This window comes from Pan troglodytes, chromosome 8, assembly GCF_028858775.2.
Source record: "Pan troglodytes isolate AG18354 chromosome 8, NHGRI_mPanTro3-v2.0_pri, whole genome shotgun sequence".
NCBI lineage: Eukaryota > Metazoa > Chordata > Mammalia > Primates > Hominidae > Pan > Pan troglodytes.
Genome location: NC_072406.2, coordinates 72,156,641 through 72,180,737, shown reverse-complemented (window position 1 = coordinate 72,180,737; position 24,097 = coordinate 72,156,641). Strand labels below are relative to the sequence as shown.

The 24,097-nt window shown below is 43.4% G+C and overlaps 1 protein-coding gene across 1 annotated transcript in view; it reads left to right on the top strand.

The window, feature by feature from the left end:
* The first annotated feature begins 7,913 nt into the window (after positions 1–7,913).
* CCDC6 (coiled-coil domain containing 6) overlaps positions 7,914–24,097 on the top strand; it is a 115,506-nt gene continuing 99,322 nt past the window's right edge. Inside the window, exon 1 of the mRNA XM_521482.7 lies at positions 7,914–8,843. Coding sequence (XP_521482.2) covers positions 8,541–8,843 — 303 coding nt within the window. The 5' untranslated portion in view covers positions 7,914–8,540. The remainder of the gene's footprint in view (positions 8,844–24,097) is intronic.

Below are 24,097 nucleotides of genomic sequence, written 5' to 3'. Positions count from 1 at the left end.
ACAGTGGTTTTTTAAATTTCTTTAAGGAACTTATTTTAATAGGGCTTCTCCCGGTTTTTTTTGGTAGGTGTTTACATAATATATATTTCTCATTCTTTTACTTTCAAATTTTCCAAGGTTTTGGTTTTAGTGTCTTCTAAGTCTTGTAAAACACATGGCTGAATATTTTTTTTCCAATTTGATCATCTCTGTGTTTTAATAGGTAGGTTCAATTACAGTTTGTGCTTCCTGATAAATTTGTAGTAATTTCTATAAACTTACTTTTTTTGTTGTTTTTTGAGATGGGGTCTCTCTCTGTCACTGAGGCTAGAGTAGAGTGGCTCAATCTTGGCTCACTGTAATCTCCACCTCCTGAGTTTAAGTGATTCACCTGCCTCAGCCTCCTGAGTAGCTGAGATTACAGGCAGCCGCCACCATGCCCAGCTAATTTTTGAATTTTTAGTAGAGACAATGTTTCACCATGTTGGCCAGGCTGGTCTGGAACTACTGACCTCAAGTGATCCACCCGCCTTGGCCTACCAGAATGCTGGGATTACAGGCGTGAGCCACCTTGCCTGGCCAGCAATTTTTTTAAACTGTTATTTTGGTTTCAGGGGGTACATGTGCAGGTTTACTAAATAGGTAAATTGTGTGTTGTGGGGGTTTGGTGTACAGATTTTACCAGTGTATGCTTAAATACTGTCAATGCAGTTTTATTTGTATTTGTTCTATTGCATTCTCGTTGTATCTCCTGAATATGAACATTTATATCTTCTATCAATTCTGGAAAGTTCTCAGATGTTATCACTTTAAATATTGCAGCTCCTTTCTTTCTCTATGTTATGTTGTTCCTGAATATCTATTATATGTATGTTGGACCTCATTGCTCTATCCTCTGAATCTCTCATCTGCTCTTATATTTTCCATCTCTGTAAGTCTTTTTGCTACATTCTAATTTCCTCAGATCTAACTTCTATTTTGCTAACTCTTTCTTCAGTTGTGTTTAATTTGCTGATTAATTTACCCCTCAAGGGGTTAAGATTTTAATCATGTGATAAAATTAAAAACTTCCTAACTAGCAGCTGCTAGCTAGATCATGATATTCCTAACTCAAATAAAACAATGCTAACAGAAAAGAAAATGTCTATATAAGGATACTTCATGTCAATGGTTAAAGCAGAACAGAAAAGATACTTTGCAACTACAAAAATGACTAAGTTTCTTACTCTTGACTAATATAAGTGACTACTGCTTTTTTGCCAGTGATAACTCTAGCCCTCCTTTAATACTCCTGATACTTATCAATTATTAAATCACCAAATTTCTTCCATTTCTTGACAATATCTGATCCAGAACTGACCCCTGCTTTTTATTTTTTTTTATTTTTTGAGATGGAGTTTTGCTCTTGTCACCCAGGCTAGAGTGCAATGGCATGAACTCAGCTCACTGCAACCTCTGCCTCCCAGGTTCAAGCAGTTCTCCTGCCTCAGCCTCCTGAGTAGCTGTGATTACAGGCGCCACCAACATGCCTGGCTAATTTTTGTATTTGTAGTAGAGATGGGGTTTCACCATGTTTGTCAGGCTGGTCTCAAACTCCTGACCTCATGATCCGCCTGCCTCAGCCTCCCAAAGTGCTGGGATTACAGGCATGAGCCACTGTGCCTGGCTGACCCTTGCTTTCTTAACTCCTGCTTACAAATAGCCAGTTCAAGTGCAAATCCCCATCCCACAATTCCTCCAGTGTGTTTTCTTTTTTGCTGCAGGAAACAAAATAAAGCTAGCTTTTTCAAATAGCTTCAAAGTGGGTTTTAATATACTATATTTTTAACTTCTAGGTGTTCTATTTGGTTTGTTTGTAATCTGACTGTTTTGTTTTTAATTTTGACTGTGTTTTTCTTTTCTATATTTTCCACTCTTTCTTTTATAGCTCCACTTATTTTAAACATACTTAATTTTCCCAATCCAGGTCTATCCAACACTTGTATTGATTGAAGTTGTGGGACATCATTCTACTATTGACTATTTGCTAATTTTTGTTCAAAAATGGATTATTTCTGTGTGTTTTACATTTTTCCATTGTAATCCCATTTCATTTTGAGACTATGTCCTTCCATGGTGGATTTGTGTTTGCCTCTGCTAGGTGCAGCAGATATAGTACTATTTCGGCACCAACTATTTTTAAAGTCTGTTTATTTTTTCAGGAATATTTTACATAGAATGCAATTCACTCTTTATGTATGAGGAGATTTGACAAATACGTACATTTGTGTAACCATCCCCACAGTCAAGATATTGAACATTTGTGGCCAGGTACGGTGGCTCACACTTGTAATCCCAGCACTTTGGGAGACCAAGGTGGGCGGATCATGAGGTCAAGAGATCAAGACCATCCTGGCCAACATGGTGAAACCCTGTCTCTACTAAAAATACAAAAATTAGCTGGGTGTGGTGGCGTGCACCTGTAGTCCCAGACACTCAGGAGGCCGAGGCAGGAGAATCGCTTGAACCCGGGAGGCAGAGGTTGCAATGAGCCAAGATTGCACCACTGCACTCCAGCCTGGCGAAAGAGCAAGACTCCGTCTCAAAAAAAAAAAAAAAAAAAAGATATTGAACATTTCTGTCACTCAGAGTTTCCATTTCAGGTCAACCTTCAAAATAAGATGCCATCTTGGAGAATTCTGGACCACGTAGGTAGTATCAAGTACATATGTGAACCCTCTAACTTCATCAGGCTTAGGTCTGGGTTATAACTTTTCTAAAGAGATGTTTTTTAAAAAAGAAACAAAACTCTGAATTCTGTTTAAGGTAAACAAGCTTCCTTGTTTTCTACCTGATTGTTGGTATGGAGATTTTTCCCTTTAGTTCAGCCTTTTGGTGTGGGAGTAGCTTTTAGCCTTTTGATGGTTCCAGCATTCCGTGTATGTCTTAGTTAAATCTTCTTGTCTTGTATGTCCCCAAGGCCTCAAGTTCTGCTCTTGATGGATATTAAACTAAAACTCCTTGTTTAATAAGACCCACAATGCTGTTGCCCAAGTTTTTGAGATGGAGTGTCGCTCTGTCGTCCAGGCTGGAGTGCAGTGGTGTGATCTTGGCTCACTGCAGCTTTCACCTCCTGGTTTCAAGCAATTCTGCCTCAGCCTCCCGAGTAACTAAGACTACAGGCGCGTGACACCACGCCCAGCTAATTTTTGTATTTTTAGTAGAGACGGGGTTTCACCATATTGGTCAGGTTGGTCTCGAACTCCTGACCTCAGGCGATCCACCCGCCTCGGCCTCCCAAAGTGCTGAGATTACAAGATGTGAGCCACCGCACCCGTCCCTGTTGCCCAAGTTTTAGCTACCAGGTTTACATCTTTGGTTTTTGGTTATCTCTTCCCCTTTTTTCATACATACATTTTAATGATGTATAATGTATATACAGAAAGGTACACCAATCATAAGTATATAGCTCAACACCTCTTCATGAGTGAACATTCCTATGTGACAAGCACTCAGATAAAGAAAAAGAACATTACTAGAAAGCTGTTAGGATTCTTCCAATCACTCCCTTCTTCCAACAAGAATCATTATTCAGACATCTGACACCATAGATGAATTTTGCCTATTTTTGAACTGCATGTAAATGCAATCATACAGCATATACTCTTTTGTGTCTGGCTTCCTTTGCTTATAATTATGTTTGTAAGGCTCACTGATGTTGTTTCATGTAGCCACAGTTTGTTCATTCTCATTACTGTTATTATTCCACTGCACAAACGCAACAGGATTTGTATTATAGGCAGACATTTGGGTTGTTTCATTTTCCTCTTTGCTACTGGAGCCTGGGATTTCTCTTTACTTTCTTTGAGTTCTGCTGTGTATTGAATAGGATTAAAGCAGCATTTCCTGGTCAGCAATTCTAGATGTTCTGTGTCAGGCAAAGTTTTAGATGTTACTGGCTGCCAAAGCTCCAGACACATAAATCATATGTGTTTTTTTTTTTTTTTCGAGACTGAATTTCGCATTTGTTGCCCAGGCTGGAGTGCAGTGACGTGTTCTCGGCTCACTGCAACCTCCACCTCCTGGGTTCAAGCAATTGTCCTGCCTCAGCCTCCCGAGTAGCTGGGATTACAGGCATGTGCCACCATGCCCGGCTAATTTTGTATTTTTAGTAGAGATGGGGTTTCACCATGTTGGTCAGGCTGGTCTCAAACTCCTGACCTCAGGTGATCCGCCTGCTTCAGCCTCCCAAATTGCTGGGATTACAGGCATGAGCCACTGCTCCCAGCCTGATATTCTTACTTCTCAAATGATTTACTTTAGCTGATGACTTATTTCTTTAGACTGTCATCTGTATTAATGGCTTTGGTTCCTGTGAAGCAATAATGAGTGAATAAAAACAGGAGCATAGGGATGAGATATGTAATTAATCTTGTAGTCATGATCTCTTGCCAAGTTGAGATGTTGCATGTGCAAGGCTAGTTTAATGTTAAAAAGTGTAAAATATTGAAAAAACATGTTGTAGAAATAGAGTGGCTGGGCCGGGCATGGTGGCTCATGCCTGTAATCCCCCCACTTTGGGAGGCTGAGGTGGGTGGATCACCTGAGGTCAGGAGTTCCAGACAAGCCTGGCCAACATGGTGAAACCTGGTCTCTACTGAAAATACAAAAAACTAGCTGGGTGTGGTGGCTGGTGCCTGTAGTCCCAGCTACTCGGGAGGCTGAGGCAGGAGAATCGCTTGAACCCGGGAGGTGGAGGTTGCAGTGAGCAGAGATTGTGCCATTGCACTCCAGCCTGGGTGATAGAGCGAAACTTGGTCTTCAAAAAGAAAAAAGGAAAAAAAAAAAAAGAAATAGAGTGGCTAAAGACAGCAATAGTATAAAGTGTGGATATGGTTGTTTGGGCCCAGGATCTCTTGTCTAATTGACACCGAGAAGATAAAATGAGAAGCAAATTCTGTTGGTGACTCAGTGGTATCTAATCAGTGTGTAACCACTCCAAAATGGGGCTGTCTTTTGTTCTACTAGTTCAGTGGTTCCAAACTGGAGGTAATTTTGCTGCCCAGGGGATATTTGGCAATGTCTGAAGACATTTTTTGGCTGGCATACTACTGGCATCTACTAGGTAAAGGCTAGGGATGCTGCTAAACATCCTACAATGCACAGGACAGCTCCCTACAACAAAAAATTACCCAGTCTCAAATGTCAGTGTTCAGAAATGCCTTGCTAGACCTAGACAAAGCTTCTAAATTAAAGGTGTAATTAGATAAAGAAACTATCAACTACTTTTCAAGAAATGATAGCCCTAGGCTGGGCACAGTGGCTCTCGCCGGTCATCCCAACACTTTGGGAATCCAAGGCAGGAGGATCTCTTGAGGCCAGGAGTTCAAAGCCAGGAATTCAAGACAAGACTGGTCAACATAGAGAGACCTAGTCTCTTAAAAAAAAAAAAAAGAAGAAGAAGAAGGAGAAATGATAGCGCTACATGGACACATTCTTCTATATTTCTATCCAACTTCTGACACTCCGTGACATCCAGCTCATACTTGGCTCACCCTAATTTTTTTCAAAACTGTAATGGTGGGTCCTGCAACAATTAAATCCATTTAGAATTTGAATAAAATTACTCAGATCTGACATTAATGTAACTGGATATGTACAGCAATTTGTTTATATATATTAAAAATTAACAAAATTGCTCTATGATTTATGTCATTATTATTTTATTTTATTGTTGTAAACACTAAAGTTCCAAGGCCATAGAGTAAGTGATTTGCAAAAATGGCACTAGACAAATAAAAATCTTGATGTTGTGCCTTGCAGTTAGACTACAAGGTATTCTTTTCCTTTGTTCATGTGTTTTTGCAGCTTAAATTGAGGGCAAAGCTAAATTTCATTATTTCTCCAAAGGAAGTGATTACCTAAATCTGTCCCTTCTTCCTCCAGGCAGCACATACTACCATTTGTTCTTGTGATTCATTTCCCCTAGAAAGCTGAGAAGGAGTTTTATAATGATATTATTGGTTTTGTAACTGGTGTTTCCATTGTAATGCTATTACGGAACCAGTGTTGTGATAAATGATCTGTTTATAAGGGAAATCACTTTTACAAGAAGTAGAAAATTAGACACGCTTCTGCTTTGCAATAACAATAAAAACCGCGGTGAAAAAATATTCTCCAGCTAATTCCCATCTGTATCAGCAGGGAAGCTTTAGAAGATGGCTTTCTCCCTAAAGTCTTCTAACCACGATTACTACCTACAAGTCCCATGTCAAAATGCAAATTTCCTCCAAATTCTATTGAAGGCCACTACATTCTTAAGCTTACCATGACGTGGGCCCTTTAAGAAAACCAGGCGCTTCAAACTCCACCCCTCTGCTGACTTGAAGCAGTGTGAGTCCGCCTTTCCAAGGCGGTTAGTTTTGTGGTGACGCTAAGAGAGAGTTAATTTGCCCCTGCTCTGCCTGGAAGGAATGTTCCTGTTGCAATAAGCTCTAAAAGTGGAAGCTTTAAGATAATATGGAATAGGGAACAATAGAAACTTGTGAGGTATGGCAGCCAGACCTACTCTTAAGATTCGATCACAGTGCTGAATAAAGTGGAAAGAATGTTGTTAAATCTGTTTCCCCCTGTGGTGCTTCTCCCTGCTAGCTTTACTCTTCCATTTCAACCCTCAAGTGAGCTTTCCAGAATCCGTTTCCAATTTAACTCATTGTCTCATGTACTAGATCCCAAAAAAGTGAGAGAACTAAGTTTCAGTGCAAATTAAACTGGATCACTTGTAACAGAATGATTTAGATTGCCTATATGTTTCTCAAGAGCAAAGCCAAGCATTTCCTCCCTCCTGCTACACAAACAGTGACAGAGTTCAGAAGCCCTCTAGCACTAAGCTAAAAAATACCTGGGAGAAACTGGGGTTTAGTTGCTGTTGGCATTTAAGCTGTTTGCTAAAAGCAGCCATCTTGGTGAAAGATGATGTCATTTGGAACACTTGGTGTTTTCGAGTTTATTCTGAGGTGCCAGTTTCCAAGAGCCATTGAATCACCGTTCAATCATGAGATCAAATTTAGGTTTAAAGATAATGGGGGAGTGGGAATAAGAATCATTCTTCTTTCTTCCTAACACTTTAGAAATCTTTCAGAAAGTTCAACCCAACAGAAAAAAAAATTACACTTTTTTTTCTATTTTCTATTACCATGTGTTTGTTCTAATGTTAACTAAGCGTGGGTAATAAAACGAGTCTGGTCAGTTTCACTTTCCAATTTTTATACATAAGTGAAAGCTGTTTTGTGTCAACAGGGCAAAGTGTTTAGAATCATCTCACCTGCTGGGACAATTTCCTGCAAGCCTTTCTTTGGGAAGAGGAAGGGGGAATAAAAGTTTTTGATTTTTAATTTCTTAAACTGCAAAGCTAGAACCATGAATTAGACCGCATTACAGTAATTACTGTTTTATTTTTACATGCTAAAGTTTTCTAGGAGTGAGAAAGAGGATAGCAAAGACGGGTGATGTTGCACTCCCACTCAATCATTACTATTTGTATAGCATAATGTTATGTCCGCAGTTACTTTGGAAAATTGGCACTTAAAGAGGTGTTTCAATCTTCTACTAAAAGTGTTTCGCTTTCCTTTTTTTTTTTTCTTCATTAGGTAAATGTTACTGTCTTAATCCTACTACGTGACATGTGCTGGAAATGTTTGCAAAATGCAAAGAGAAAAAGAAAAAAACAGTTGCACCTTGTTTAAACAATTGAGTGCAGTGTGGTTTATGAGGTTATTAAAGGAGATGTGTGTCTCTCCTGCAAATTCTTTCCTAACAAGGTTAACCTGTGGCTGCTGTTGTTTCATCCTCCTCGGCCTCTTGTAGAGGAACTTTGTTCTCTTAGGTTTATCCAAGCCTTCCTAGTCAAAAACACCTTGCTTTTGAGAATATAAAACTGCGTGTATGTGTGAAACAGATAGAGGGAGACACGCGCACACACAGTCGGCGGAAGATGGGGCCACAACACGGTAGAGGATGGGTGCCGGAGCCCGGCTGACCTTTCCACGTGTCCCCGGCACCTGCGAGGCTGGTGGGGCATCAGGTTTCCTTTTTCTCGGGGCGGGCGCGAGCCCGGAAGAGGCTGGGCGGCCGTGGGCTTAGATCAGGGGGCTCGGAGGCCCTCCCTTGGAACACGTGTGGCTGGCGAGCTGGTGGTGCGGGGGCAGTCCTTGGCTTTCCCGCACCCGCAGTGCCTGCGCGTTCCCAGCCCGCCCGTGGTCACCAGACGGCGGCGGGCGGGTCCCGGAGCTTTCAGCCAGCTTTGCTGGGCGGCCTAGGGAGCGCGCCCAGCCCGGCTGGAGCGAGCCCCAGTGCAATACTGCCCAAGCCCGGGCGGGGTCTCTGTTCTCTGGCAGAGGAGGTCCCTTGGCAGCGGGAAGCGCCCTCTCTTTCTCTCGCCGCCGCTCCGAGTCTGCGCCCTGGTGCCAGGCGCTCAGCTCGGCGCTCCCCTGTGCTCGCCCGGCGCCCACTCATTCGCAGCCCGGCCTTCGTCGCCGCCGCCTCCCTGCTGCTCCTCCTCCTTTCCCCAGCCCGCCGCGGCCATGGCGGACAGCGCCAGCGAGAGCGACACGGACGGGGCGGGGGGCAACAGCAGCAGCTCGGCCGCCATGCAGTCGTCCTGCTCGTCGACCTCGGGCGGCGGCGGTGGCGGCGGGGGAGGCGGCGGCGGTGGGAAGTCGGGGGGCATTGTCATCTCGCCGTTCCGCCTGGAGGAGCTCACCAACCGCCTGGCCTCGCTGCAGCAAGAGAACAAGGTGCTGAAGATAGAGCTGGAGACCTACAAACTGAAGTGCAAGGCACTGCAGGAGGAGAACCGCGACCTGCGCAAAGCCAGCGTGACCATCGTGAGTGCCCCCCGGGGACGCGCCGCAGCGCCGACCTCCGCCCGCCCCGGGAGGGGCTGCACCCGAATCCAGCCACCCCCCAGTCTTCCCCAGATTCCCGGGGACCCTCTGAGAGCACACTCCCTGCCGGGACCTGCTGGCCTCCGGGAGGAGAGGGAGGTATCCCTTCGGGGCCACGCGGGTCTGTCCTCCTCGGGGGGCTGAGGACCCTTGCGCGGTGCGGGGGAAGGCTACTGTGGCAACCATTCATGGTCCCTTTTGGCCTCTGGAGAGGAGGCCCCTCCGGGGCTGGGCTGGAGGCTGGCGGCGTGGCTGGGGGGCGGGGTAGGACTTTTTTCAGCCCTAGCATGTTTGAGGGGTGCGTCCAGAATCTGGAGAACCCCAGTCCTGGAAGAGGGAGGAAGCTGGGATCTCTTACTGGGGCCTGGCTCGGAGTGTGGGGGTTCGCAGCTGGACTGGGCACTAAGCTGGCATCTGGACTGCGCTAGCTGGATCGCCCGGGGAGGGGGCGGGAGAGAGTGGCCGGGAATCCGGGAAGTGGAGTTTTCTGGCCGGGATCGAGAGGGAAGGGCGGGTACGGCGCTAATGCTCCCACCTCTGTTGGAAGCTCTTTGCTTTGGGTTGGGAGGGTGGACGGTTTACAGCGAGGAGAGTGCAGCATCCACGCCTGGACAGGGCTGGGGCCGAAACCAGGGGAAGGGTAGTGACTGTGACTCCCTGGCTGAGCCAGAGGTACGTGTGTTTGCTTCTTTCGTGGAGTGATTAGAAGTATCTTGCTTCTGAGTCTAGATACTGGAGAACAGGCCATCTGTTCTGTTTCTACCTGTCCCCTGGAGGCTGCCCAGAAAAGGGTAAGCTTGGGTCTGTAGGTCTCTCTTCTGGTGTGGCAGGCGTTTAGAAAGGCCCCTATAGCAGTGATGAGGCGAAACGTAACTAGAAAAAGTACACTGTGTACTCTCACCTATCATCCCTGCCAGCTCACCACATCATTAACATGCAGGATCCCCACACAGACAACTGTATTCAAATCAAAAGTTCCCCAGCCAGAAGCAGAGAAGAAGATGTCAAGAAATCAAGGGGGATAAATGGCCATAGCTGCTGCAAAATAGCGGATTAGGCTGAACTTTGAAATGAAGAAAAAGGGATGAATTTGGGGATAGAGGGTCACACCTTGGAAATGGAGCAAGTTTAGGATGCCCCTTGTGCCAGGAAATAGCCTTCGGTGGAGGAGCCTGTGTATATGTGTGCGCACGCGTGTGTACACCCCCAGTGCTGGCTCATACATGAGAACTAGATGGCATTCTTAATTTGTGTAGAAAGCAAGTTGCAAGTTAAGTGTGATCAGTAGCCTAAATAGCAGTTGATTGTAAAAAGAAACTTTTCATGCTCAAATCCAATTTTGGAGAATGGAATTGGAGCAACTTTCATGTGAGATGGTAAAGTTCTTGAAGTGCCCTTTTGGTAGGAAGAGGGGGGCGGGGAATTTGCAGAGGCAGCCACTTCCAGGCCTCCTATGCAGCTTTCTTCGCTGACAGAGATGTCTTTGCTGAGTGGGGGTTAAGAAGAGAGGGAAGTTGTTGGAGGCAGTTTAAGGTTTGAGTTAGTAAATGAGAGGGTTAGTCTCTTGGAGATTGTGAGCCATGGAAAGTAGTAAGACTTGCATGAAGCGAAATAGCCTTTTGCATGCAGTGGGCAATACAGGCTGGTTTTGTTTGGGAGGGAGGAATGAGGGATGCAGAGACTATGAAAGGGTTATCTGTTTGACACTTAGACCGTATTATAACTAGGTTTGTAAATTGTGCTTAAACATGTTGGCTTTGCAGGAACAAATGTGTTCATTCCCGGCGTTTAAGATCAGAGGCCTTCTGAGTACTTGGCTAGAAGAGCGTATAAGGTGGTGGCTTTCTTTCTTAGCACTTACCTTTAACTAACACTGACATCCAACCGAATATACTTTGTGAAATGTCATGTGGTGTTAACGAGTAAAGTTAACATTGTTTTAGATGACACTGCACAAGTACCAGAAGCCTCTCAGTTCTTCTTTAATCTCTGACTAATATATTCAGGGAGACACATAAAAAAGTGCTTGTGGTTCGCCTGGTTTCCTAATACTTGGCAGTTGTTACTAAGGAGCTGAATGATAAATGCAGAAAAGAGATTCCTTCAAGATTTTGCAGGTTTTGTTAACTGACCTAGGATCCAGATTCTGTGGTGGTATGTTTGACCTCTCAGGTATGTAATGTGGGAGGAGAAATTTATGTGACTCCATGAAATGGGCCTGTGAATGTAGAGAGTCCATTGAACAACACTTAAGTAGTTTATGTCAAGGTTAAGCTGTACAATCCCTGACATCGCTGACTTAAGCATTACCCTTGCTAGTGGCAGTCTAGGAAGTTTCTGATAATTAAGTGAAGGGCTTGTTAGATTTTTCACTATTTTAGTTAATTTGAAGGGAAGATGGTACCATAATTCTGGTAATTGCCTTCCTGGCTCTTTTTAGTTCTAATTGTGATATTAACGTTCATGTCCTTGGGCACTAAAGGTGATTGTGGCCTTCTTTTTCCTTGAGCAAGTTCAGGAAGACACAATGCCTTTTTGCCACACCCTGGGGAAGAGACGGGCTTTTTTTCCCCCCCCCGACTTGTTTTGTTTTTTAATAGACTTTTTTTTTAGAGCACTTTTACATTCACGTAACACCGAACATAAAGTACAGAGATTTCCCACATAACCCCTGCCTTCACACAGGCACAGCCTCCTCCACCATCAACATCTTTCATCATAGTGGTCCATTTGTTATAGGCAGTGAACCTACGTTGATACATCATTATCACCCAAAGTCTAGAGTTTACTTGGTCTTGTATATTCTATGAGTTTAGACAAATGTGTAATGACATGTGTCCACCATTATAGTATTACGCAGAGTTTTTCTGCCCTGGAAGTCTTCCACGCTCTGTTCATCTTTCCCTCCCTGCAAACTCCTGGCAACCACTGATTTTTTAACTCTCTCCTTAGTTTTGCCTTTCCCAGAATGTCATATAGTTGGAATCATACAGTATGCAGACTTTTCACTTAGTAAATGCATTTAAGTTTCTTCCATGTTCCCCAACTCCTATGTCTTGTTTTCTGTTCAGAGTTAAATAGTATTTCATTGTTTGGATGTATCATAATTTATCTATTCACCTCCTGAAGGGCATCTTGGTTGTTTCCACCTTTTGGCAATTATGAATAAAGCTGCTGGAAATATTCATATGAAGGGTTTTGTCTGGAAAGATATCAGTTCATTTGGGTAAATTCCAAAGAGCATGATTGCTGAATTATGTGGTAAGAGTATGTTTAGTTTTATAAGAAATTGCCAAACTGCCTTCCAAAGTGGCTGCATCGTTTTTCATTCCCACCAACAATGAATAAGAGTTGCTTTGGCGGGGCCGGGCGCTGTGGCTCATGCCTGTAATCCCAGCACTTTGGGGAGGCGAAGGCAGGCGGATCACCTCAGGTCAAGAGTTCGAGACCAGCCTGGCCAACATGGTGAAACCCCATCTCTACTGAAAAAAATACAGAAAAATTAGCTGGGGGTGGTGTTGCATGCCTGTAATCCCAGCCTCTTTGGAGGCTGAGGCAGGAGAATGGCGTGAACCCAGGAGGTGGAGGTTGCAGTGAGCCAATGTTGCACCACTGCACTCCAGCCTGGGCGACAGAGCCAGACTTCGTCTCGAAAAAAAAAAAAAAAAAAAAAAAAAAAAGTTACTGTTGCTCACCAACATTTGCTGTTGTCAGTGTTCTAGATTTTGACCATTCCAATAGGTGTATAGTAATATCTCTGTTATGCCCTTTTTAAAGCCAAGTCCAAAGGCTAATAGAAGCTCTTAACCAATGGTCTCTTCTGGTATGTAAGCGGCTATTCTGGTCAAACTACCCATTTAATGAACGACTAGTTTCATGGGCCTGTGTTCTCAGTATCTGTATAATAGTGGTAAACATCATCTGTGGGAGAGAATCAACAGTAAGCAGTCTTTCAGTCGTGTCCACAAGCGCCCAGTGCACCTGTGAGTTATAGCCTGCCCTAGGCCATTTTATTTGGGGCTTAAAAGTGGAATAGAATATTTTGAGTGATTATTCAATTTTCCCCATTAAGTCAGCAGGGGAATCAGGCTACTGATTACAGATAATAATTTCTTTTTTTTGGAGTAGGGGAAATAAACAAATGCATAGTCACCTTTTTGAGTAGCTTTTGTATGTTAGGCCAGATCTGTTGGTTTGTCCTATGAGTGAGAATGTGATTGTGGATTATATGATTCAGTGTAGTGAGGGTTATTGCGGGGTGGTGGTCTTAGGCGTGGTGGTCTTAGAGAAGGTGAGGAAATGCAATTGTGGGCAGTAATTGGATGGCTTCAAAGTTCTCAACTAGTTGCTGGCATTCTCCGTGTATAAGCAGGGCCTCAGGTGGTTCTCTAGGGTGTGTACCTCTTCCAGGCAGTTTCAGACCTTTGGTATGTGTTTGGTTTGGAAATCAAGGCCTATAATAAATCACTGATATTTAAGTGTCTCTCTGACTGTAAAATTAATCCTTTATTGTAGAAGTTAAGGGAAATACAGAAGTACAAGGTGTTTTGAAGTTATAATAGAAAAATATGTTGGTCTGGCATGATTAGAAAACCTGGCTATTTTAAACATCAACAGTGTAATGGTTTCATTAACCAATAAAATCTGCCATATAGTTGATGTTGTATATTTTGGATTATTTACTCTGGAAGTCTAATATGTTATTTTCAATTTTTAAGACTTTTGTCAGACTCTGAAGCTACAAATCGATATTGCCTTTATAAATGTGACGATGAGAGTGTGATGTCTTTTTTCCCCCCGTTTAGAAAAGTATTTCTTAGATTCTTATGGAAACACACAACTTTAGACACAACTTTGAGGAAAATATGACCTCACAGTTAGGTCTAACTGTACACAAGTCTTCTTAAAGAGGCCATTCTCCTATTTCTTCAGCATTTACGAGTTTTTCACATTTGTAAGTATCTTCTATGTGTTTCATATACTCTATTTGTACTTAATTTTTAAAAACCGTTTGTTTTTTTTGTGTGTGTGTGACAGCTTTATTACCCAGACTGGAGTGCAGTGGTGTGATCTCAGTTCACTGCAACCTCTGCCCCCCAGGTTCAAGTGATTCTCATGCCTCAGCCTCCCTACTAGCTGGGACTACAGGCATGCGCCACCATGCCCACCTAGTTTTGTATTTTTAGTGGAGGTGGTGTTTACCATGTTGTCCAGGCTGGTCTCGGAACTCCTGGCCTAAAGTGATCCACCCACCTCTGCCTCCCAAAGTGCTAGGATTACAGGTGTGAGCTACCACACCCAGCCAAAAGCTGAAATTTTAAAGGTCATGACAGTCTTTTACAGTGCTTCCTATTTGCTAGAGATGGGGAATCATTAGAGAATTCACAGTATCTGGTTTGTGGTGACTCTTGTTCAGGACCAGAGAGGCTGGTCTACAGCAAAAATTGAAGGTAGCCATTGCTTGCTTAAACATATTGAATGACTCCCCATTGTCCTTGGATCCAGGTGAACCTTCTGGTGGTTTACCAGGCTCTGCATGATTGGAATGCCCTGCTTGCTTCACAGCCACACCTCTTACATGCGTTTAGCCCAGTGTGCATTCTCTAAGCTCTCACATCACTCCTTTACTACTAGCACCCAGAACTTCAGTAGATTTCCTCTGGCTCCTCAATGGTGCCGCTCGTCCCCTTAAATGTTCTTCTGTATTCCTCCCCTCTTTTGTACCTTGTCAGTTGAAATAGACTGTACTGCCTTCTCCACCTGAACCCCTTCCTGGTATGCCCTGATACTTCCTCTTTGTCAGCCACACACCAGGGTATGCACCTGCTACCGGGGTATGCACCTACTTCCGTGGTTCCATAGACACCCCCCCCCCCCACCGTCACTGACACTCGACTATCGAGATCTTTCCCAGTTCGTGTGTAAATTTCTTTGGGGGCAGAATTTGCCTTGTTCATCACATTCCTCAGTGCTTGGCATGCGAGAAACACCCAGAAATTTGTTGAGCTGGCTCCAGAGGCACGGGTATGTATGTACTTGTTTCTTTCTGTGATGAAGGTGCCAACACTCTCTCTGGGACCTTGTCTTCATAGAGCCACTCCCCTGCCACAACAGCAAACACTTTCTTTACCATAGTTGATGAAACAGACCAGATATGTGAATGGATGCATTGTATACTTTGGGGTACCATTGCAATCAGTGTGCCCTTGCCTTCTAGCTTTGGGTGATGTGGGCTACCTTGCAGCATACACCTGGGTGTTCCTGATAACATTATATCTGAAAGGGGACAAAGTATTTTCAGGTTCTCCTTTCTAAGTGTTTCTGAGCAAGGCTTGGAGGAAAAAGTAGCCCCATTGGAAGTGTTCAGATTTGCTGCCTTGGTTTTGGTGATGGTGGCAGATCATTCCAGGTGTTTCCTATGACTCTTTAATGTTGAAATGCACCACTGGGAAACAACTCTGGCCCATTGCAGGGGGATGCAGTAATGCAAATAAATACTGGTGACCTGTAGCAATGATGGGGGAAGCATCTGAAAACAGGGTAGTGGGATTGTTGAATTCTTATGTCTGCTGTGTCTTGCAGAGACACAAGTGTCACCACAGTGTATTTGTGTGTGTGTGTTTTCCTTAAATCATGCCTTGCCGAAATAATTGTGTTTACACTTCAAAATGCTAATCCAAACTACTGAACTGCAGTCAGGCTGAGTAAGGAATAATGGTAATCTTTTCTGTCCTCTCTGCATACTTTTTTTCCTTAGTGGGTAGGTGTTGCTTTTTGTTTTCAATCACATTGTGGTTGCTTTCAGGTATATTGAATTGTCAAAGTTGGCAGAGTAAATGTTCACAGGTTCAATATGTTCCTGCTTGGTGATGGTTGCAATTTTCTTGACAGAGGAACTAATCCTCTGGAAAATATTTTTAATTGTGAGGATCTTGGGGTGGTGTTAACTTGCAGATTCTTCCTACTTCTCCAAGGCTGTCAAATTTTCTTATCTTTTATGGCTGTGAAATGCACAGCTGTGAAGTTTATTCCAACCCTGATACCAGTAAATTGCAAAGGTCACTTTGTGTAGGTTCTCTCTTTAGGGATAAGTATTCTTTAAAAAAAGGGTTAACAATATGATTGATGGTCATTTAGAATTAACCCTCCCCTTTACTTATTGGTTCCTAGATCAGACATATGGAGTGCAATTTAATGATTATAGTTCATTACAATACTCATTTGTTTTTTGCTGGGAGATTTTTCTGGTCTCCCCTCTCTGCCCCCGCCTTTGTTTCTTCAGAAAGGTACAAAATGGCATGTAATAAATAAAATAAATATAGCCTCAAAGAGGCAGGATTCAGCTGTCAAGTGCTTATAATACTGTGTGCTGGATACAAATATCCAAAAGGAATGTTAGGGCTCTCCCGGTAGCATAGCGAGGATTGCACTTGACTTTCATTCAGCCTGGCCCTGGCCTGGTGCTGTAGGGAATACAGAGCAGAGGGAAACAGCCTTTCTCTCCAGCCTTGGGGATTGTGCAGTGCAGAAGGAACCAACACACACATGGACGCAGGAAGGGAAGCTTAGGCCGACTCCTGTAGGGGTTCCCAGGGAGGGGAATTTTACCTTCCAGCTTCCAAAATGAAGTTCACCTATCTCTGTGAATATCTTTAAGGGTAACAAGTTATCACATTCATTCACAGTTTAATTAGCTTGTAGTTTATTATGTAAGGCAGAGATGGGGAGAGCTGTTGCTCAATTTATGCTGAGGTGGCACTGGGAGGCTTTTGGTTTGTTTTAAATTTTTGTTTTTATGTGATGATGATTGAAAAGAAATGTCATTGATATTTTAATTTCATAATCTGCATCTGTCAGTACATGGAAATTATCTAGGTGGTTTTTTTCCCTCTATTCCTGTTTCTTTCATGGAATAATGGTGGATGGACGGAATTTCTCAAGTTTTTAATCCGAAACTATCTGAAAGCAAAGACTTCTTGCAGTAAAATTAGAGGTACTATTTTATAGGAAATTTTGAATTCTAGTTTTTTACAAAAGCAGTGCTGATTGATGGGCTAATCTTCCATGCATCTGTTCCAGATCAATCCAGCCTTGCGGTGCCAGGTGTGTGTCCAAAGTGATCTGGGTAATACCCACCAGGGCATCTCAGGGCACTGAGGATCAAATGAGGCCACTTGGTACTGCAGAGCAGAGTTGGGATGTTCAGCCGGGCATAGGTCATCATTCAAAAAGTTTTCCATAGGAGGAAGGACGAGAGTAAAAGAATGAAAGCAGCAGGGATTATGGGTGACCTAAAGAAAATTCTTAGAAATCTAGTTACCTGTGTTAAACACTTCACCTGTTGCTTCTATAAGTGAACAGTTTGAGTCTTTTGTGCTGTCTGCTTGTTGAGATTGAATTAGAGAGGCTAAAAGGGACAGATTTGAGAGAAAAATAATTATACCTGGAGTTTCATATAGATAACTTTTCAACTCATGAAATTACTTGTATGCAAGCTTGACTTTTTAAAAATTATCCTAATAGGCCAGGTGTGATGGCTCACGCCTGTAATCCCAGCACTTTGGGGAGGCTGAGGCGGGAGGATCACCTGAGGTCGGGAGTTTGCGACCAGCCTGACCAACATGGAGAAACCCCTTCTCTACTAAAAATACAAAAAATTAGCTGGGCATGGTGGTGCATGCCTGTAATCCCAGCTACTCGGGAGGCTGAGGCAGGAGAATCGCTTGAACCCGGGAGGTGGAGGTTGCGGTGAGCCGAGATTGCACCATTTTACTCCAGCCTGGGCAACAGGAGTGAAACTCCATCTCAAAAAAAAAAAAAAAATTGTCCTAATATACCAACTCAAATGATAACTTTTATTCTACTGAGAGATGTTTTTTGTGGGGTGGAGTTCTTCACTAGACCACAGTTTATCTAAACAAAGACATCCGTTGAGTCAAAACATCGTGTCTTCACTTCATTTAGTAGCCCTACTAATCTTTGAGGAAAAAATTGACTAGGTGATTTTATTGTTTTTATTAACCAAAGAGTACTGTTTTAAGTGTATTCTCCATAAAGTAGAGTTAGACTTCTTGAGGTTCAAATCACTACCTGGTAAGGGTTTATGTCCCTTGGAAAGTATATTAACTGTTTTATGCCATTTTGAGCCTTGCATGCATGGGGTTTATATTGTGAAATACCTTAGGTACCCAGAGAAGAGTACCAGTGACTTTTTTTGCATTTTTTTTGTGATAAAAACATACACAACATATAATTCACCATTTTAACCATTTGTAAGTATACAATTCAGTGGCTTTAAGTACATTCACAGTGTTTTGCAACCATCACCATTATCCATCTCCAGAACTTTTCATCATCCCAAATGGAAACTCTGTACCCATTAAACAATAACACACATTTTTTTTTCCTCCCTGGTAAACCTCTATTCCTAGTGACTTAATTTTTTTTGTTTGTTTTTGTTCTTGTTTTTGTTTTTTTTTTTTAAAGAAAGACTTACTCTGGTCTACAAAAGCTGCTAGCTGCTTTTTACTGTCCTGGTCTTGAAGTTATAAATTTGGACCTTAAGTGTTGATGTCTTATTTTAACTTAAGTTTGTACTGCCTGTTAGCTGTCCCATATATGGTTCTTTTCTGCCACTCAGCAAATGTGCAGTGCCCTAGCCCTACGCCCAGCTCTGGGCTTGGTGCCAGTAAGCACCCAGATGTGGAGATGCTGGATGAGGGAATAACCCATGGCAAGAGCTTGTCCTCCAGGAGGGAAGGGTCATCCCCCCCATATCTTCCCCCCAACACTTCACAGATCATGGTTGCTTTTTATTTTTTATTTTTAATGAAATGTATGCATTTAATTTCCTTGATAGCATTTGGAATAAACTGTAATTTTATTTTTTAAATTACTTATTTTTATACTCACAGGTACAGTTTATTACAGGGAAAGGATGCAGGTTAAAATCAGTCAAGGGAAAAAGCATATAGGGCAGAGTCCAGGAACGTTTTTCATTGTGGAGCTTCTAGTTATCCTCTCCCCATGGAGTGTGCACAACATTACTTTCCTGGCAACAACGTGTGACAATACACATGGAGTATTGCCAACCAGAGAAGTTTGGCCAAGCCTTGGGCTGCAGAATTTTTACTGGGGCTCATCACGTAGACATGGTCGCCTATCCACAGGGCAGATCTCAGTTTCCAGGCCCTGAGTAGGCTGTGCTGATACCACATGGCCTAAAGCGCTCAGGCTGAATCACACTGTTAGGCTTTCCAGTGTGATCCAACGCCCTCAGGTAAACAAAGACACTCTTATCAGGCATGACCTTCCAAAGGGTTAGAAATTGCCTCCAGAACGTCAAGGACTAAAGCCAGACCTCTTTTGAGGCAAGGTAAACCGGAGTTTTAAAAGGTTTGAAGGAAAAAGAAAGCTTACAGAATTTTTATTCACCACCATTGTCCCACTTCCAAATCTTTTTGTGTTGCTGTGATAACAGTGGATGTTTATCCAGTGCTTACTATGGGTTAGGCACTATTGGAAGGGGTTTGCGTATATCCTCTCATTTAATCCTCACCACAGTCCTATACGATCAGTACTACTGTTTATCCATAGCCATAAGCCTACAAATTTAGGCCCAGAAAGCTTGTATCACTTGCCTGAGGTCCCATGACTATCAGATGGGACTGGGATTTGAGCCCAGGTCTGACCTCAGAGCTTCTACAGTCTGTGGGAAGATGGCATATAAATTAATTTAGGGACAGGCCTTTTTGTTTGGTCGGTTTTCTTTGAGACAGGGTCTCGCTCTGTCACACAGGCTGCAGTGCAGTGGTGCCATCATTGTTCACTACAGCCTCGACCTCTTGAGCTCAGGTGATCCTCCCACCTCAGCTTCCAGAGTAGCTGGGACTGCAGATGTGTGCCACCACTCCTGGGTCACTATTATTATTATTTTTTATAGAGGGTCTTACTATGTTGCCCAGGCTAGTCTTGAACTCCTGGGCTCAAACCGTCCTTTCACCTTGGCCTCCCAAAGTGCTGGGATTACAGGCATAAGATACCATGCACAGCCCGGGGACAGTTTTATCTTCATCTCATGGGCATTTTCCTATTAGAAGTTCCTATACAGTTCTGTTCAGTTAGGATAGTCAGGGCTGCTCCTTTGCCACAGCAAATTCCCAGGATGCTGGGCCTAAGGGAGTGTTGCCAGGGTAGCAAACTCTCTGTCTTGGAAAAGAAATAACACTAGAGAAGGGTTCCTTCATCGCATGGGGGACAGTCTGTGCTCCCCTCCCTGGCTCAGTTGCCCTCCAGTTGGGCCTTGGTCTACTCCACTCCTGCACCCTGTTCAGCTACCCCAGGATATTGCCACCTCTTCACATGGCATAGCCTTATGGATTCCCTCCCACCCCTCTCCATCCCAGTCTGGAATCAGTTTCTTCCTTTGCATTTATGTTACAATCTCTACTTAAAAATAGTCTGACTAGCACAGTACAAGTGGGTTTTTTTATTTTTTTCAACAAACATGAGTGTCTGCTGTATGCCAGGCAGTGTGCCTGTATATAACAACTGGGATGATTTTGTGCTGGTGGCATTGGTGGTGGGCCCCTGATTCAATCCAGGAGTGGAGGCAGAGTTAGAGAGCGCAGGCTCTGGAATGAGGAGATTTCTTAGTCACGATCTAAAGGATAAATTGAAGTTAATTTGAAAGAAGTAGGGGCTGAGTAATGGTTGGACAAGGCACTCCTCCCACACCCAGGCAGAACCTGAATGCCGAGAAAAATGAGGATGGGAGGAGAGCAGTGACCAGCTGGGCAACTCTGGGCTGTGTGCCTGGATTGCCTTCAGGAGCTCACTACAGAAGGGCGGGGGAACAGTAAGAGCATTTCTGCCTCTTGGAAATCCACTCTGGCTACTTAGTGCAGACATTTATTTGTGTCTTTTTAATGAAGTATTTGAAGGCAGGTATCTTGTTATTTATCATTAGTAGGATGACCTGTCTTATTCCATGATAACAGTTGCCACATATTGCAGTCTTGTGGTGTTTCTGGGTACGGTTCTCAACCCTTTACCGTTAGGGACTCATTGACTCCTCAGGACAACCCTTTGTGATCTCAGTGTCACAGATGAAAGTCATGAGGCACAGGGAGTCCCAGCAACCCCTTGAAGATCGCAGTAAGCAGCAGAGCAGGGGATTGAACACAGCAGTTGGACGGTACCTTGCATGGTGACTGCCATGTAAAGACCCTACCATTTGAAGGGTCATTTGTGTTTTCCATAACCTTAACACAGCTGTTCAATAAAGTTTGGGGAATAGATTTTGGGAACTGCTCACTTTTCTTTGTAAAGCCTTCGGTGGAGAACCATAACTTACTTTAAAGTATACAGACTTTGAATGCACAAATTTATCAAACAGTGCTCATTGTATGTATGTATGTATGTATGTATGTATGTATGTATTTGTTTGTTTGAGACAAAGTCTCACTCTTTCACCTGGGCTGGAGTGCAGTGGGGTGATCTTGGCCCACTGCAGGCTCTGCCTCCTGGGCTCAAAGCCATCTTCCCACCTCAGCCTCCTGAATTGCTGAGACCACAGGCGTGCACCACCATGCCCAGCTATTTGTTTCTTGGATTTTTTTTGTAGAGACATGGTTTCACATGGTTGCCCAGGCTGATCTCCAGCTCCCAGGCTCAAGCGATACTCCCACCTCAGCTTCCCAAAGTGCTGGGATTATAGGCATAAGCCACCATACCCGGCTGCTCAGTGAATTTAAAAATGAAGTCACTGGTGTAACCACCACCCTGCTTAGGATACATGCAATTGTCAACACCCCTGAAACTGTCATGTGCTCTGTTCCAGTCAGTATCCCCCCCCAAAAAGTAACCCTGTTCTGATTTATCTCAATATATTTAATAGATTTGTTTTGCTAGTGTTTGAACTTCATATAAATGGAATTATACAGAATGTATTTTGTGTGTCTGGATTCTTTGATTATCCTAGTTCCTTCACTAATATTAAACAGTATCCATGCAGTGCATATAGTGGTAGTTATTTTTTATTGCTGTGCAATGGTCTGCATAAGTATCTGTGAAATTATTTTCAGTTTTAGAGTCAGCTTCCTGGGCGGCCCCACCCCCTTCCCTCAGTATTGGTGCTGGGCAGCGGGATGACGTGAAAGGAGTGTGACACAGCAGAGGACATTCAGGCCCTACAGGACTTATGTGCTTATTAATTAGGTTCTGGCTACCCTACTAGCTAAGTTGTATTGCATTTAGGGCCTTTGAGCCTTGGTTACTTACCTGATGAGAGACTGTAGAGTTAACACAAATCTTGCTCCCATCCCACAGTTAATGAAGATCAAATGAGATTGATACACAGAGGAAAGTTTTGGGGTAATGTGTGAGTTATTCCTGTAGAAAATGATATTAACTATTATTAGTACTTCCCCACCCCCTTCTATTGTCCTCCAAAATACATTTCAAAATCAGTCCTGCTCTAGATAATCCTATAAGATTATGATAGAAAAATAACCTCTTGAAAGCTGAGCGGGGGTGGTTGAGGCAGCACCAAGCTCCCTGTGCACCGCAGGTTGGAGAGCCTCGCAACCTGGCTTCTAACGACCCATGTTTCTCTGGTGCTTGGGGATGCCTGGGAACTGAGCGGGTTTCCAAGGGTTTGGTGAGCCAGGATTATACCAGTCTGTGTGGCTGTGTAAAAGTAACAGGACTGCAGGAGGTAAACACACTTCCTAAAAGATCTGGTTTTTTTCCCTATAGGTCAGTTACAGAGCTCTTTCCATTGTGTTTTTTGAAAAAGTACACGTTTTCTGACTTTAGTACTATCGGCAGACAGAAGACTGTCAAAACTGGCCTCTCTGATAGAGACTTTTGACCCTCTTTCATGGGGGTACGGGTTCTAGAAGGTGGACTTTGATGGGCAACGCCCTAGTGCCACTTCTCCTTAGCTGCTGGTTTAAAGAACAGAAACCAAAACATGAATCTTTGAAATGGACTGACTTTGCAGGATTGCAGTAGCCAAATGATGGAAGGACAACCCCTGGTGATGGGCCAGGGTGGTCTGTGGGAGGCAGTAGTTTTCTCTGCCAAGGACTCCTCAAGTGACCTCTTTTCTTTGTTGCCTCTGGGTTGCTTTCTAGCCTGGGGACCTTTTGAAGATTGAGGAGCATGCTTTTCTCCAAACTGCTATTAATATTTTGGTTGTATTGACTTTTGGGATGGTAAGAGAGGGCAAGGAGGCTATTTTATCTGATTGAGGAACTCTGCTTGCATTGTAAATAAACAAGTTAAAGTAAGCTCAAGACTGCCCTTCCCTCTTCTGCTGTTGTCTATCCATCAGAGTTGTGGGGGCTCTAGCCAAAACTATTGGAGCCTTTTGGTTTCTCTGCCTCCCTCTCTGCTGCTCGTCTGAACACCTTCCTGTTGAACTCTTTTTCAGGTAAGGAAGATTAGTGCTAATGACAGTCATCCCTTCCATGGTTGGTTCTTACTTGGCCCAGAGCCTTGTAGCTTTGGGTGATTGCTGCCTGACAGTGATGTGTAAAGGCAACCGGGATTCACTTGTTAGGCCACAAATGAAAACCGGTAGGCTTTACTGCTTTCCATAAGTACAGTGTATTCTTTCCTCAGTTCTCAAAGTCTTCTATAGGTTCTATTGCTTTTGTTTTTATGCTTCTTTATTTTATGTGTTGCAGATTAGCATTCTCTATTAGGCTGTGTGATTTTTTTCCCTCCTTTCAATTTTATTCATTAACTGCTTTCTGATTTTCCCACCCTAGGGTGCTTTGGCTTGACTTGGAATAACGGAATCACTTGGAAACCAAGTAGGATTACCAGTTAGCAAGTAAAAATGCAGGATGCACTACTGTATTTCAATTGGAAATAAACAATGAATTATTTTTTAGTATACGTATGTCCCACATGTTGCATGGCACCTATATATACTAGAAAATTATTTGTTGTTGATCTGAAATTTGAATTTAACTGGGCCTCCTGTGTTTTATTTGATAGTCCTAAAACCTAGAGGACCTGTGTTTAAAAATCTGTCTGCCCTATCGCAAAGACAGAAAACCAAACACCGCATGTTCTCACTCATAGGTGGGAATTGAACAATGAGAGAACACTTGGACACAGGGTAGGGAACACCACACACCGGGGCCTGTCGTGGGGTGGGGGGAGGAGGGAGGGATAGCATT